Consider the following 16,298-nt stretch of genomic DNA (forward strand, 5'->3'; position numbering starts at 1 on the left):
TCACCCTCGGGTGTGGTGGATCGGGGCTGCACAGAGCAGGCAAATGCTTCCTGCCCCGCCCTGTCTGGTGCAGGCAGCTCTTGCTCCTTTTTGGTTTCTTACCTTCTCCCTCTGTTCCGTGGCTCCTGGCTGCTCACGTTGGACTGGGCATTGCTTTCTCTACTGGACACCTCCTTGAGCTCGGCTCCACCAAAACGCTCCAGAAAAGAGTCAGGTCTCCCGTCTTGGCGGTGTAAGTGCCTGGAGACCCAGGCGCGCAGCGAGATGATAAGGTGAGACAATCTGGAAGGGCACAGACAGCCAGTGGGCACAGAGAAGGAGATGGAAACCCTCTCCTCAAGGGTCCGAGCAGAAGCAGAGATGACCAGCAGGACATGGTCCTGGGGCCCTGGGGGCTCAGGTTTGCACCTCCCCTCTGCCGGACCATTATTCCCTTCTCCTCTGTCACCTGCGGCCTGAGACCGAGCTTCTCTGAAAAGAGACATTGTCTTCTTTATGGCTTTGTCCTTTTAACATCTTGACCCTACCAAAGGCACGATCCTTCAAACAGGGCATTAGCCAGCTTTCCTGCCTGTCCATCCTCTTTGCCCCGTGTAGGGCTCTGTTATGACCAGGAAGCATAGGAAGAGTAAAAATGCATTTCCAAATGGTAGGAAATTTAGAGCGGGGTTTAAATGCACAAGCACCCGGATACAATTTAGATTCTTTCCCCAACCCTTGTCTTACTGTTTCTCATACAAATTCTCGTTTTCCCCCTAGACCTGTACAGAAGTTCCTCTGCAGCTTGCCCTGACCCCTCTCCCAGAGCCAGACCCCACCAAGGCCTCAAGCTCTGAGACCCCGCAGGCCTTGTCCCCAGAGCTCGTCTTAGCTCCAGCTTTTGTGGGAAGGCTTCCCTCAGCCCTGCCTCCTGCCATCCCTGCCTCTGCCCGAGGGGAACGGAAGAGAGACTTGACCCTGTATCTCGGGGCCTGGTTTCCCTGATGTGGCATCCTCAGTGGACGCCCCGTCCCCAATAAAATCAGTTCTGAGTAACCTGGAACAATGTCATGAATTGTTACACACTTTGACCCTAGTCACACTACCGTGACCTTAGCCAAAGAGAATAAATTGAAGCAGGAAAACTTCCCATGCACAGAGATGCTTAGAGCCGATGCTGCAGGCATACATGGGGTGGCTGCCCAGCCCAAGCTGTCTGCTCCGGATGCGCCCCACCCCCCCATCCTCCCTCTGCTGAGGATGTGGAACCACAGTCATACTCCCTGCTCCAGCCTCAGCCAACAGGCTCAGGGATGGTCACCTGACTCGCAGGGAGTCACTCAAACCTCTGAACTAGAGCCACTCCAAGATGGAGTTGGGCGTTTCAACTCAAGGTCATATGGCAAAGGTCATTTTCAGCTTGTGCCTGCTGATGCGTGAGTAGAGAAAGCCAGAAACAGAGAAGACATGCAGAAAAAAAGTGCAAAGACCATGAAACTCTGTGAGAAAATGAGAGGGAGAAGGCAGCTACCTTCCCAGCTCCCCATCATGAGCCCCACTGGCTCCCTTTCCATGAGGTGGCCTGTATCTTAGCTTCTACAAGCCCTGCCCTGGGCCCTTTAACTTGAGCTGGTTTGAAGGCATTCTCTTCCCTGCAAAGAACCTTAAGACAGCATTGTAAGACAAAAACACTGGAAATCACATAAATGCCCAGCTGTAATGAGACTAGTGAAATAAATAATGGTAGCATCCTCCACAGTGAAAAATATGAAGAATAAATAGATAAATTAATATTTTGCAATAACCTTAATCAAAAACCATAGAACAGATGACTATGTAAAATGACTATGGCATTGGTAAAAAAATTTGGTGGAAGGAAATCATGAGCCCTGTTGTGTTGAGCACCTGTTGTGAGTCGGCCCTGGGCTCTGACGCAGCCCTCCCAGCCGCCTGAGGGGTAGGCACTGTTGGACGCGTTTCTAAATGAGACTTGAAGAGGTGCAGAGACTTCCTCGAGGTGGCAGAGCTACGGAAGGCGGCGTGCAGCTGTCATCAGAAGGCAGACAGAGCCTAGTTAATCTTCCCAATGCTTTTGCAAGGGTGCATGCTATGGTGCATGCAGGAGTGAGGACCACCGGAGGCTCTTTGGGACAGTGTCACTATTGTCTTCTGCGTGCCACTGTGGTCCACCCGATGGTCTCCCACGTCTGGCTGGTCTTTTTTCTGAATTCTTTTCTGAAACTTCCCTGGTTGGCTTTTTTTCTGAATTCTTCCAGAATTGAGCCAGACCTCAATATCACTTTTTATTAAAGCAATTTCAGATAAATGCAGTTTTTCTTAAACTTTTCTGAGCTCAGAACACCTGACCCAAGAGGAAATTACTGACAGATAGATTTCTGACCACTCTTCTCCTGCCCCTTTCTTCTCTCAATCTTCAACCCCACTGTACCCACCATTTCTCCCTGAGACGTGTCTACCTGGTTTCTGCCTCAGTCTCCCGCTTCCCAAGGTGAGGGCCCAGAATGGTGAGTTACCTGGAAGGCCCGTGGCCAGTGGAGGAGAGTCTCCTGGGTTCAGCCAGTCCTCTGGTCTCCATGGCAATCCCTTGCTGCAGTTCTGACGATGTCTCCTGGCATGGCGAGTGGGTCCTAGGAAATCAAATATGCAGCAAGCTAAATTGATTTCAAGCTCATCTACCTCCTGGACACACTCAGAAATGAGAATGCCAGATGCCCTGCTTAATGAGGAAAGCCGCCTTCACAGATCCCCAACCTGGGGGCTCCCACTTCCATTCATTCTCCAGTAGGATCCAGCAGATCCCGGCTTTTAGGATAAATGTGGCCTTTCCTTTATAGTAAGCCTGACTGAGGAAGGTGGCTCATGCCCAGCTACTGCCCATGGGCTGGGGGAGAGGGAGCAAGGCAGCAGCGAATGGTCCTCTTCAGAGCACCGGCGGGGGGGGGTCCCAGTGCCTGCCATCCAGAGCCATAGCAGCTATTTCCATACAGTGAGTCCAGAACATGGATTTGGGTTTAAGTACACCTCTGCATACCGAAATTCTACCTTTGAAGGCAAGATCAGTGTCGCCTCCTTCAAGAGGCCTTCCTTAGCTTGCCCTCCACTTTGTGCGCTGCAGTCACATGACCTGGGCAGTTATTGGCCTGCTGGCCAGGCAGCCTCGTCAGGAGCCTACTGATTAAGCAGAGGGTCCTGGAAGATTGTGTGGAATTGACCCAGCCCGCCATGGGCATTTGTACAGTGCTTTCAAATGAAAATCCATTTCTACTGTGTCCTTTTATTTTTTTTTGGTATAGAAGATTCGCTCTCAGATAACGTCTGTTGCCAATCTTCCTTTTTTTTGTTTGAGGAAGATTAGCCCTGAGCTAATATTTGTGCCAGTCCTCCTCTATTTTTTCTTTTGTATGTGGGTCACCGAAACGATGGCCTGATGAGTGATGTAGATCTGTGCCTGGGATCTGAACTCATGAACCTGGGCCACCAAAGTGGAGCGCACAAACTTAATCACTGCGCCACGGGCCAGCCTCTCTATTGTGTCCTTATACCACACCCTAACCTCTGTCCCCTGTGATGCAGAGGTGACTGGGCTGGTGACCTCACCTGTGCAATTCAGGGTGAGAAGCACGAGCACACATTGGACAGGTGCTCACAACTCAAGGTGAGCGCCAGTCAGCTCCGCAGAGCCTGGCGTGGGTTGAATCGCCTGGATAAGCCAAAGTGTTTGGGCATATTTTCCTTTCTTTCCCTTTCTTTTAAACATCATAGAGTTAAAGTTTGATTGGCCTGATTAAAAGTCTTCCAGGCATTGGCCTCCAGAAACTTGCACTTCATTCTACGAATCTTGAAGAGCCCAGGCAAGACAAATTAAGTCTATCACGTGACCGATCCAGCCTAATCAGCCTTCTTAACAAGGTGGCAAGAAGCAGGCAAGAATTAATGCCAGGGAAAGGCTCCGTCTCTCCCCAGTGAGTGATTAGAAGGCGGTCCTGAACCCCAGCCAGTGAGCTGCAGCCTCCTCCTTCTTACAACATCCCTGCATCTCCAGCAGCGGGGAGCTCACTACCATCCTGTGGCCCATCCAGGCCATCTTTGCACAGCCCCGACTGCCACCAGGCTCTTCCACCCTCAGCCTCCCCATATCAGTGCCACTTTTTCTTCTGGAACCCTATGGAATCAGGCAACTTCATCTTCTCCATGACTGCCTTCAATGATGGGACAGCTCTCATACCTGTGCCGCAGCTGGTTTTCCAGGCTAGAGACCCCAGCTCACCCAGCCATTCTTCTGCAGGTTCCATTCTCTTCCCCATCATGGTCATGCTCCTGTGAGCAGGTTCTGCATTCTTGACTGACTAGACAGGGAGACCGAGACCACCCTGCTCTTACTGGAGCCCAAGCCAGTAGTCTTTGTAGTTTGCGGGTTCGTGTGCTTTTGGTGGCTCCATCTCCAGTGACCACCAGCCAAAACCCAAAGTTTTATAACATGGGCTGCTGCTACGCCAGAAGGCCCTATCTCGTGCATGTATAATTGATTTGTTGGAGGTAAACATTCATGTGAGTCACTTGATGTTTTGGGACCCTCAGTATGCAGTGGCATCTTACTAGCCTTTCCTCCTGACTCATCTCATTCACAAATGCAGTGCACAAACCGCATACCATTTATTGACTGCTTATTGTATGTCGTCACATGTATTTTATCACTTAATCAACACAATAACCCTATAAGAGAGGAAAACGAGGTTCAGAGAGGTTAAGTAACTTTGCCAAGGTCACACAGCCAAGTGGCAAAGTTGAGATTAGAATGTCATTCTGTCCCATTTCAAAGCCTGCTTTCATCTACTCCGTGAAGCTGCCCTCTGTATTTTCATGTATGGCACCAATTAAAGCTACAGTTGAATAGGACATGGCTGAGGACTGAGTCATGTTTCATGCCACTGGAGACATGGTTCTGCTCCCCTTGGCCGCACTATGTGGGCATGGCTCTTTATTTCCAAACCACCTAACTGAATTTTTCCTCTAATCCCATAAGAGACCACTTACATCTCATCATCTTACATATAAGAGACCCTGGCAGAGGCCCTGCCACACTCAGGAAGCTACAATCCCCTGGCCTTCTAATATTGTGTACAGTCACGCGTCACCCAACAATGGGATATGTTCTGAGAAACTCATCGTTAGGTGATTTTTTTCGTTGTGCAAGCATCATAAAGCCTACTGAAGGGGAACAAAATTTGCCACCTCAAAATGTGCTTCTTTGGGGCCGGCCCAGTGGTGCAGTGGTTAAGTTCGCATGCTCCGCTTCTGCAGCCCGGGGTTCACTGCTTTGGATCCCAGGTGTAGACATGGCACAGCTTCTCAAGCCATGCTGTGGCAGGCGTCCCACAGATAAAGTAGAAGAAGATGGGTATGGATGTTAGCTCAGGCCAATCTTCCTCAGCAGGGAAAAAAAGAAGAGAATTGGTGGTGGATGGTAGCTCAGGGCTAATCTTCCTCAAAAAAAAAAAAAAAGTGCCTCTTTAACATGAAGATTATTTTAGGCTGATTATTTTTAAGAAACAAAAGACTCAGAAAGTTTTTCTTGTTACATCCCCCTTAACTGCCTAAAAGAATTCTGATAAAAGCTCCTGTCTCAGGAAATGAGCTCTCACCTTGGCATAACATGAACGAGGTGGCAGACAGGGAGGAATCTAGAAAAGCCTGTTTGTTGGGCTCCCCTCTGTGTTCTCTTGTTTCTGTGTGGCCAAACAAGTGCTTGTTTTCCAAATGTTTGCTCCTTTTCACCAGCCTACGAATTACCTTCCTTCCTTTTGAAGTCCCTGACTCTCCCCACCCCCATCATCTCCTCTTGTCTTCAGCTGAGGATGATATTTAAGGTGAGGGCTTTGGCCATTTTGGTGAGCTTGGTTTTCCTGGGTTTCTCCCATATATATATGTCATTAAACTCTTGTTTTTCTCCTGTTAATCTGTCTTGTATCATTTAATTCCTAGACCAGCCAGAAGAACCTAGAAGGGTACAGGAAAATCTCTTCCTCTCCTACCGTACTTACACAAACCTAGATGGTATAGCCTGCTACACACCTAGGCTGTATGGTACTGATCTTACGGGACCACAACCATATCTGTGGTTCATTATTGCCTGAAACATCGTTGCGTGGCACATGCCTGTACTATAAAGGTGGAATGCATGTTCCAAGGCATGTGGGTCAGTTATAGGAGGAGGAGGCAGGGGGACAGTCCCTGGATCCTAGCCGTTGTATGTGGGAAGCAACTGGCAGCTGGACTGGCGCTCTGTCACAGCATGTGTGCCGGAATATCTGGAGGCAATCCCGAGGATAGAGGTGTTCTTTCCCACCAGTAGCTCCTCACGGAACTCTAGACACCAAGCCGTCGTCTCAGCATTTCTGCCTAGCCTGCTTTCTGTTAGTTACATGAGGGCATATCCTGAGACCAGATTTATTTGCATTAGCAGCAAAGGAATCAACGCCCGTGACATCAGAGCTGGTGGGCAGGCCAGGGGAGCAAAACTCACCCTGGATCCCAAAGCAGGCCTGCCACGGGCAGTAGTGAGAGCTGCCACAGGCGGGCTGGATCTACGAAGCCCACTGGAGGAGAAGGCGGTAGAGTAGGGAGCTGGGAGGCCTGGTTTGTTCAAATCTGTACCCCAGCACCTATTAGCTAGGTGTTCTCTGGGCTGGTCTCTTACCCTCCCTGAGTTTAAGTTTCCTGGTCTTCAAAAAGGGAAAAAGAAAAAATTGTTGATTACATATTTATTTAAGTATTGTTTAAAGACCCAAGCCCAGAAAGGCACATTTTGCTGAATAGGGAGAGCCTTATATGACGTCAGTTCAAAGGACTCAGGGGCGACTTTTCTTCCACGAGCATCTCTCCACTTGTTTGTGGATGCCTGAAATTCTACCAGATCGATGTCCTTCTTCTTGCTCCAGAGTCCTTGTTGTTGTTAGTGCCCTTGAGTCGATTCCAGCTCCTAGCGACCCTGTGTACAGCAGAGGGAACCCTACCCAGTCTTTCTGCGCCATCCAGCACTGTATCAGACAAGGCTTCACTGCTATTCACAGGGTTTTTGTGGCTAATTTTTTTGGAAGTGGGTGGCCAGGTTCTTCTTCCTAGGCTGTCTTAGTCTGGAAGCTCTGCTGAAACCTGCCCACCATGGGTGACCCTGTTGGTATCTGAAATACTGGCATAGCTTTCAGCATCACAGCAACACGCAGCCACCGCACGATGATAATCGACAGACAGGTGGTGTGGTGATGGGGAAATGAACCCAGGTCACTGCAATGAGAGCACCGAATCTTACCCACTACCAGTCTTTACCCTCGTTAAATGCCCATGGGTATTTAAATAGTAAATCCAATTAGCTACTCCTCAGGGAAACTGATTTTACCAAGCAGATGAAGGGGGAGATGGGAAGAGAGGAGAGGAACTGAGTGTCTGAGGTGACATTCTGAGTCCCCAAGAACACACAGGCACTACTGAAAAAAGGAGGAACTTTTGGCAATCAATGCAAGAATGGGGATCTAGAACCTCTCAGGGAAACACAGGGGCAGGAGAGACGGCAGGCCAGGCCCTGTGCTGCCCAGAGTTGGCTGAGGGGCTGGGGCAAAGACTCGCCAGGGCCTTGGTCTCTGTGAGATGCGCAGGTCAGGCCAGGACAGCCCTGAAGCTGCCCTCCCACTTTCGAGCCCCCTTTGATTCTGGGTGGTGAGGAGGCCTTTGCAAGAAGAAGCCCGGGGAGTGGCAATTACCAAGAACAAGAGCAACTAGTGCAACACAATGAAGAGACTTTTTTGAAAGACAAGGTAATTTTCGACTTGTAATGCTCATCTTCTAAGTTTATTTATGAAGAGGAGTTCATGTCCACAAGGTAAGGTTTCTCCTGTCATTGGGAGAGGACAGAGGTTCTCATCAGAATGGGAAGTGGTAATTAACTTTGCACTCTGTGGAGCAGCTGGTGTCTTCCTCTGGTGACTTTGGGGACATGAGGGTAAACAGAAGTGACCTTCTAGAACAAGTGTGGGGAATAGATACCTTATTTTTCTTTTCCTCCTCCCAAGTCCTGAGGGACTTGAATGATTGGCGTACATTGCCATTGGCCACATGTGGCCAGGGCGCTGAAGTCAGTGCGCTTTTGTCTTGGGTCCTGGGGAAGCAGGCTGAAAGTGGTTTTCTTTGGCAATAATTGCTTTGGGCTCTGCTCAGGGAGTAGTATGAAGAAGGGAGTAGTAGTAAGAAGAAGTATGCTTCTCTTCTGCAGGACACAAATCCCTATGCCGCAAATCTCACCCAAAATAGCTCCACCAGGAGATTACTCTGGGATGTGGGGTGCCCTGGGTCCTAGCTGCAATTCTCTGTAGCAGATTCTCAAGTCTCTCTCTATTGCATTATCTTCAAAAATATGCCAGACAACTCTTAAATAATTGAGTCAACTGAACAGATCTAAATAGAAAGGAAAAATGCAAGACATTTTTATTTCTGGTATTTTCAGGGTGTAAACAATTCTTTGTTTGTATGAGACATTTTCATCCTTTCCTATGACTCTTCACTAGGAAAATGATACCAATAATTTAAAAAGAGAAACAAAAACCTGGATGTCCAATTTGGTGAAAGCCCTGGGGGGCAGGGATGCCTTGGGGCTGGGGACATGGTAGCTCCTCCCTCTTGGGGCACTCAGCAAAGGGCCACACCAACACACAGGTTCCCAGCACAACTGCTTGAGGCTGTTCTTCAATAAATAAAAAGTGATTGATATTTAAGGACACACATTCTCAATTATTTCTCCCAAGAGCTTTCTAAAAGGATTGGAATTTTAAGGCAAAGATCTATGGTTTGTTCAAAAACCATTTCCTCCTCTAAAACAGTGATTGGAAACTTTAAAGTTTGATATGTATGTGCCAGAGTCCTTCTTTCTAATAAATCTCACAGGGAAAACTAGTTGGTGAATAGACAGATGCTGGGCTGTGCTGGGAAGCAGAGGAGGGGCCTGGACCCAGCCTCCCGGCCTGTGGCTGCTCCATCCCCAGCCTGAACACGCATTCTCAATCCTTGGTGACGCTAAGGAACCCATTCTGGAAACTTCCATCTCTTCACCCACTCCTGCCTCCATAAGATAAAGCACATCTCTCTCATGAAGGAAGCATTCTTTCTCACTCTGCTTGTGAAATCTCTGTAGTGTTTCCACAGGATTCTGCATTAATCTGTCAACAAGCTTTCACTATGTGAATGGTCAGGCAAGGCCCCAACTGAGGCTTGGTGAGACTTGGCTGGTGGTCAGGCTGAGAAAGCATGTTTTGGACACAGGGAGAAAATGGCCAGTTCCAGATGTTGAGATAGCTGGGGCTACCTGAGGTCAAAGGAGGAGGAGACATCTTCCCGCCTGGGTGACCAGAGAAGGCCCACAGGAGAGGAATCAATACCAAGACTGACAGTGAGTGGTGATTGACACTTATTACATGGCAGGGGCTGTGCCAAGAGCTCTAACCTCTTTAACCTCCCTATAAGCCTCTGAGGTCAGCACTAGTACATTCGGCAGATGAGAAAACTCGGAGAGGCTTGGAGTGGTTGAACAACTTTTGGGACCTGGTCAGTTGCAGAGTCAGGGTTCGAACCCAGGCATTCTCACCCTGAGCCTGTGCTGTTAGTCATCACTCTGCTCAGGAAGTAGGGGATAGAAAGGAGAAGTGAGGGCATTTTCTCACCCTCCAAGACAGCAAATAGCATTGTCAAAGGGCATCAATTCAGAGTCCCTGATCGTGTGGTTGACTGACCTCCTGAGTGTGCATGAACCAGTGTGAGCCCACAGAGAGTCTCCTGGAAGCTAGATGCCCACGGCTAGGTGTCTGTGTGGCTTAATGAGCTAGCAATTCATTTTGCAAAGAGTCTTCCAAGAGACCTCGTGAGCTCTCTTGAAGAGCCCACAAGTCAGCCTGGGTGTGTAGGTCGCTGGCTGAGGCAGAGCCAGGACAAGTCAGCTGGGCTGGGGTCTTGTCTCAGCCTTGTCTGATCAAGCAGGAGTTCTGGGGAGGAGCCCCAGCCCACCAACTGGGCTGCCTTCTCCTCTTGAGCACCTCACTGGAAGGAGTCGGATTGAAACCCCGTTGCTGCCTTCTCTGCTGCAGGGAGTCTGGAAGCTCCGTGAGATGCTTGGGTCATGCCCCATTGAAGCAAAAGGAAGCAATGGCGCAAAGTTCCATTTTGCTTCAAGTTCTCTCTGATCCTGCCAGCCTCTGTCCTACTCCCATTGGGCCCGAGATCTCAGGAGCCCAATTCTGCTCAGAGAGACTGACTTTACTGATACGTCCAAGCTTGGGCCTTTTCTCCCCTCCACCCCAACCCTCTTTGAAGCCTCCCGTTCAAGGGGTTTTATTAGCTCTGATGTGGGAAAGAAACTACTAATGCATACCAAAGTTTTCATAGCAGATAGCTGTCATAATAGTGTTTTTTTCCTTTTAAATAAGGGGCAATGCCTTAACCTGAAGGAGCAAGTCCCTGGCAGTGGGACACGGTATTGACAGTAGGCCCGTTAGGAGAGAGAGATGTTAGTAGGGTGGGAATTTCTGATACCTCTGAGCCATATCAAATTTCCCGGGGCCCCAGCACCAAGTTAAAATGGCTGGAGGGAATAAATATCTGTTGGGATGCTTTGAGCTTTTCTTTCCTTTGCCCGAATCCCAGAAGGTGGGGTCCAAGGCTGTATAAGTTTGCAATAATAGGGATTTAATCTCTTCGGAAATTGTTGTCCATCACTTATTAGCAGAGTTTGCTAAGGAGCTGGGACCAAGAACCGAGACAGAGCAAAAACAAAAACAAATGTGCATCTGAGAGATGAAGTGACGTAACAAGCGAATGAGGAGAAATGATGGAGGAGGGTCCAGTGATAGGGATGTGGGGACTGAGGGACTGTCATTGCATTTTTCAGCCATCAGATAATATGCAGCTATCATGGGAGGGAGAGGATTTCAGTGTTATGTATGTAAGACAAAAATAACATAATTATTGGAAATAAAGTTTCCTATGGTTCAACTCAATCAACTCACTGAGAACTTAAGAAACATAAAACCTAAGTCCATTTGCACCAAATAGGTCCTCTCCCATTCACTCACTATTATGCCAGGAGCTTGGAAAAGAATGCTGCTCCATTTTTTGCAGTCGAAGACACTGGGGCATGGAGAGGTTAAGTGAGTTTTCTCAGGTCTACTAGTAAGTTAGGAACAGGGCTAGAATCAGAACCCAGATTTCCAGACAGCTGCCTGTGTTGGCATGTCATTGATGGGGCTGATGGCTCTGCTGGCAAGGCATGGCACTGCCTACAGGCCCATGAGCATGGCACGAATCCCAATCTTCCCCTGGAAGTGAGAGACAGGACGTCTGGTTTGTACTACGTCCCTAGTGCGCAGAACACACTCAGAGAAAGTCCAATAAATGTCTGATGTATACATGGGACAGTGTGGCACTTTAAAATCTTTGCAGTAGAATTTAATCTGCTGCATTTGAATCTTCAATTTGTCACCTTCCAGAAGTTATGTAACTTTTTAGCCTCATGTTTCCAGATCTCTAAAAGGAGAATAAAAACTGCTTCAGTGTGGGTTGTGCAGATTAAGTGAGATGAAAAATGCAGTTAGCAGGAGCATTGTGAATAGCCCTCGCCCTCCAAAGGCTTTCTTTCCCCCACAGTCGGGATCAGCTATGGGAATAACTTGTTCCAGGTGTAAAATGAAAAGCCCATCTTACCTGCTGAGGCCATTTTCAACGTGATCAAGATCTCTGTCCGTGGTGCTTACTGCAGAGTGGGCTGGGGAGGGGTGGGAGTACTGGGTGTTAATCTTGGCCATCTTCTTGGTTTGTCACATTCAGCCACAAAGTGGTTGCTGAAACATGAATGCAAAGCAGACATGTCGTGAGGACAGGGAAGTAGCTGCAAACCCAGCTTGCTGTATGCAAGGGCTACTCCCCCAGGCAAGCCCTGCACACATGCCCTCCTCCAACTTCTCTCACAGTTCTTGCCACACTGTGTTTTAGTTGGGTGTCTCTGGGCTCTTCGTCCCAGGCTGAAACACAAACAAGGTCCTTTCCTCCTTTGTATAGGCTGCCATGCCGAAGAGCTGCTCAAAGTAAGTGCTGATCCAGCCAACGAATGACTGAAAGGTCAAATTGGTACCCTATGTAAGAAAGCTAAAATCCTCATGATTCTCTGGAATGACGCAATGTCCCTTGTCACTCTGGTTTTCTCACTTACTTATTTTTATCTTATAATTTTGCATGTTTTAGTAGCTCCCCAAATCCTGTTTTAAAACAAAGCATACAAAAACGAATAATACTTGGCATTCATAGAACCTTTACAATGCAATGTTAAACCCAATACACATTTCATCTCATAATCCTCACAATAACCTCATTAGATAATTATGATTTTTATTCCATTTAAAGATGACCAAGTTGAGACTCAGAGGTGTTAAGCAGTTTGTCCAGCCAAAGAAATAGGTAAAACCTGTTGATGGCATGCTCCCTGTGCTAGAAATCAGACCACGAATCCTTTGCCCTCAGCAAACGTTAGAAGGGGCCCCTGTGATTGATGAGAAAAGAAAGCTGATGCGAGTGCGGGGCTCGTTTAACGAAAGCAAAGACTGGCCAGTTCAATGATTTCCTATCAAAATCTTCCCGGTAGGAGATAAATCCCTGAGGATGGATTCTCTGCAACAGACAAGCACAGGTTGCGTCGAGCAGCCACATGGCGTAAATGTGTCAGATGTCAGCAGAGACGACTCCAGAGAAAGATGGTGAGTCCTAGAAATAGCCCAGTGACTCACTCCAGGACTAAATTAATTTCACATCCAAAGGAAGGTCAATGCAAGGGGCCTAGAGCCCTGAACCCAAGCAACCAAGTAGGTATGGTTCCTGCTCACCAAGATCAGCTCACCAGGAGTTACTCAGTGGCTGCCCTGGATCATCAGGTCCTGCTTCATCTGAGGTTTGATAGTACAAGTCTATGATTTAAATTTTACAATTTTCTCAGTAGGTCAAAAATGGTTTTGATTTTTAAAAATTTTATTTATGTAACAGTTAGTGAGTTTCTGGTTGATTATAGGAGATACAAAGAAATATAAGACAAAGACTGTTCTCAAGGATCTTACAGGCTAGTGGGGCAGATGATGGATACCAGAGGATCCTGCAGGCTGTGCCAAGGGGCTTGGGCTCTACCCTGAGCCCAGGAGGGATGTGATCAGATGTGTAAAGGCCACCCTGGCTGCACTGAGGAGGACATATCCAGGGAACCTGAATGGGTGTGAAGTGAGCACTAAAATGTTGCTGCAGTATTTCAAGGGAGAGAGAATAGTTGCCTGAACTAGGTTTGTGATAGTGAATCAGATACATTAAAAAACTACCAAATGGAGAGAATCTCCAGGACATGGTAATTGATCAGGTATAAGGGATGATGAAGCGGGAGGTGCTGAGCATGATGTCTTGACTGCTGGCTTGGGTAGGTGGTCGTGCCACGCACTGAGGCAGGGAACTGGGAGGAGGAGCAGGTTGGAGGAAGAGAATGATTCCAGTCTGAGATGTCCATGGAAACTTGAGAGCCAACTTGAGAGTCAATGACAGTCTTCCATTAAAAGCAATAAACCCAATTTGAAATCATCCATCCTACACTTTTTTAGAGAGCACTTACCATAATAGTGCCAGGCAATGAGCAAAGAGGTAGGGTTTTATCAGAGAACAATATGCAGTCTGTACTTAAGGAGCTCACAGACCAGCGGGATCTGCAACAAGCTTTAAAGAAGTTTTGGGACTGTGTGGAAAAACTATCAAATTGCTCTTCTTTGTACATTTCCAGGAAAATTGCACCAGATAGAGAAAAAGTTCATTGTCTCCAACCTGTGCCCCTTCCTTCAGTCTCTTTGGTCATACCTCCACCCTGGGCACAAAACCTGGCCCCAGATCATTGTACAGAGGCAGCACTTCTGGCCCCTCACAGACCTGCCTCCTGTGAAGGGCCACTGTATGCCAGGCACGGGGCAGCTGTTTGTGGAATAGTTTCTCTTTTAATCCTCACAACCTTCCCTTTTGCAACTGAAGAAACTGAACAGGTGAGTAGTAAGCTTGACAAAGATCTGTCTGACTCCGTGGCCTATGATCTAAAGTGAACAGGTGGCAAAGAACTGGCACTGCCTTTTGGCCTGAGCAGGAGTGGTCCCTCTCTGCCTGGGGCCCCCGTGCTTTAATGGGCCACACTCTGGCCCTCCTCCAGCCACATCCCTCACAACGGATTGAGAAACTCATGAGGCCAAAGGTATATGCCCACCCAGAACCCTGCCCCCTGCTCTAGACTATGCTCTGAGTGCCCAGGACCCCCAGTTCTCTGCCCAGGAGGCTCTGGATTGGTTCTAGAGCCTGCCTAGGCCTCTTCACAGGCGTGTGTTCCTGAGAGTGGCCCTAGTGTGCACTCCTCTAGGCCTCACGTGGCCCAGGAGCAGCTGTTTGTGAGGGAGGGGTGAATGGAACTTGGAGGTGTAGGCAGGTTGTCCACATGCATGTGTGAAACGCCCCTATGACATGAGGTAGACCCAGGGCTAGGCAGAGAAGGGTCACGGGTCGGGGAGGAGAGATCAAATCTCCTGATGCCATCACGTTCGGAGGTCGAACTCAAAGTGGGCTGAGAAGTCTCAATTTGAACCTGGTCTCCAAGTCTTTGTGGAAGTGATGTGCAAGATAGGAAGATAGGGTATGTTTGACTTAGCAATGTGCCGGCTCGGGATCTGTAATGGGCATCTCTTGCCCTCTACCTCACATCCTTCCTGCCCATCCTTCAGTCCAGCTGTTACTATGGTAACCAGCTGCATCCTGGGTAGCCCAGTAGCACCTTGCCTCAGCTACACTGTGGATTGTCCACCTTCTTCCCTGGAGCTTCCCTGCTTCCCCCAGGGAGCACCTGCTGGGACCATGTCAGCCAATCTGACACACATACATACCTAGAAATGCTGGGAGTTAACCTACCATGGGCAACCCTTGACTAACGGAATCTAGGAACCATGAGTAACTGTTTCCCTCTTCTATTTCTCACAAAGATAATTCGGAGGCACATTCTACATGGTCTTTTGGAGAAGCCCTAGGGATCAAGGATCAAGGGTCAAGACAGTTGCCCAGAGTGGCGATCAGTTTGACAATGTACAGTTGGGGTAGTTTTCCCTTCTTCCCTTGTTCTTTCTTCCAAGGCCTCTACTCCTCCTTGGAATCGCTCCCCAAATAGCCTGCCTGCCACATGCCCTTGTCCAAGTTTCTGTTTTTTGGTGGGGGAGGGGATTACCTCAGTTTAGAGAACATTTTTTAGATATTTAGATACATGGTAAGAGAGCCACGTGTGCTCTTGACCCAGGCTCATCCAGAGTTAGAAGTAAATCTAATTTCCTTGTGAATTATGTGTTCTTAATCCAGGAGAATGATGTTGGGTAGTACAGGGCAAAATGTACACGATTAAAGGGAAACATTAGTTTAAGATAAGTCATAAATCTTTTTTCCCCAGTCGTTTCATAAATGTCACGAGTGTCTTTTTTAAAAAATTGCTTAAAAAAATCAGGATCCAAATAAGTTCCATATATTCTGATTGGTTGATGTATCTCATTGGTATTTTTTCATCTAAAATTTTCTGTGCATTTCTCTTCTTTCTCTTTGTGTAAGAAACATAATTGTTTGTACTATAGTTTCCCATAATGGGGATTTTTGCCGGTTCCAACTCTACAGTGTTTCCTGTGAATTGGCAGTTGTACTCAGAGAATTGGTCAAATTTGGGTTCAATTTTTTGTTGTTGTTCAATTTTTTTTTGCAAGAATATTTCTTTGGGTGATTTTCACAGCCATTGATGATCATTGCCTAGATCCATGAATTCATTAGGAGCTGCAAACAGTTGGTAGTCTATCATTCCTTCTTCATCAGTTAGCTGAAATGTTCTTAAAAAAGAAAATTTTACTTATTATTTGGCTGCTCAGTGGTGCAGTTCATACAGGAGAGGCCGGATAAACATTTAATTCTTTCCCTTTAAGTTTTTAAGTCATGACATCCTAAAAGATTCCCTTACTGTCCTATGCGTTTCTACATCTCCTCGCCCCCATAAACTCTAGGAGAACTAACAAATGAGACTATGAAGTTACAATCAGCCATCCTGAGGCTCTGTTGAAAATGAAAACCGCCGTCCAGCCAGGGCCCCCTGAGTATGAGGCATTTTCATATCCATTACTTGCTAATCCTCAGGAATCCCAAGAGGTAATAGTGATGTTGATTTTGCAGATGAGGAAACG

General features: G+C 47.7%; 1 protein-coding gene across 1 annotated transcript in view; it reads right to left on the reverse strand.

The window, feature by feature from the left end:
- Positions 1-11,840, reverse strand: part of CNGA3 (cyclic nucleotide gated channel subunit alpha 3) — a 28,842-nt gene extending 17,002 nt beyond the window's left edge. Inside the window, exons 1-3 of the mRNA XM_046663501.1 lie at positions 11,740-11,840; positions 2,514-2,627; positions 103-282 (exon numbers count right to left, since the gene is read on the reverse strand). Of these exons, the coding sequence (XP_046519457.1) occupies positions 103-282; positions 2,514-2,627; positions 11,740-11,840 (395 nt within the window). The remainder of the gene's footprint in view (positions 1-102; positions 283-2,513; positions 2,628-11,739) is intronic.
- Positions 11,841-16,298: the final 4,458 nt, after the last annotated feature.

Source organism: Equus quagga, chromosome 5, assembly GCF_021613505.1.
Source record: "Equus quagga isolate Etosha38 chromosome 5, UCLA_HA_Equagga_1.0, whole genome shotgun sequence".
NCBI lineage: Eukaryota > Metazoa > Chordata > Mammalia > Perissodactyla > Equidae > Equus > Equus quagga.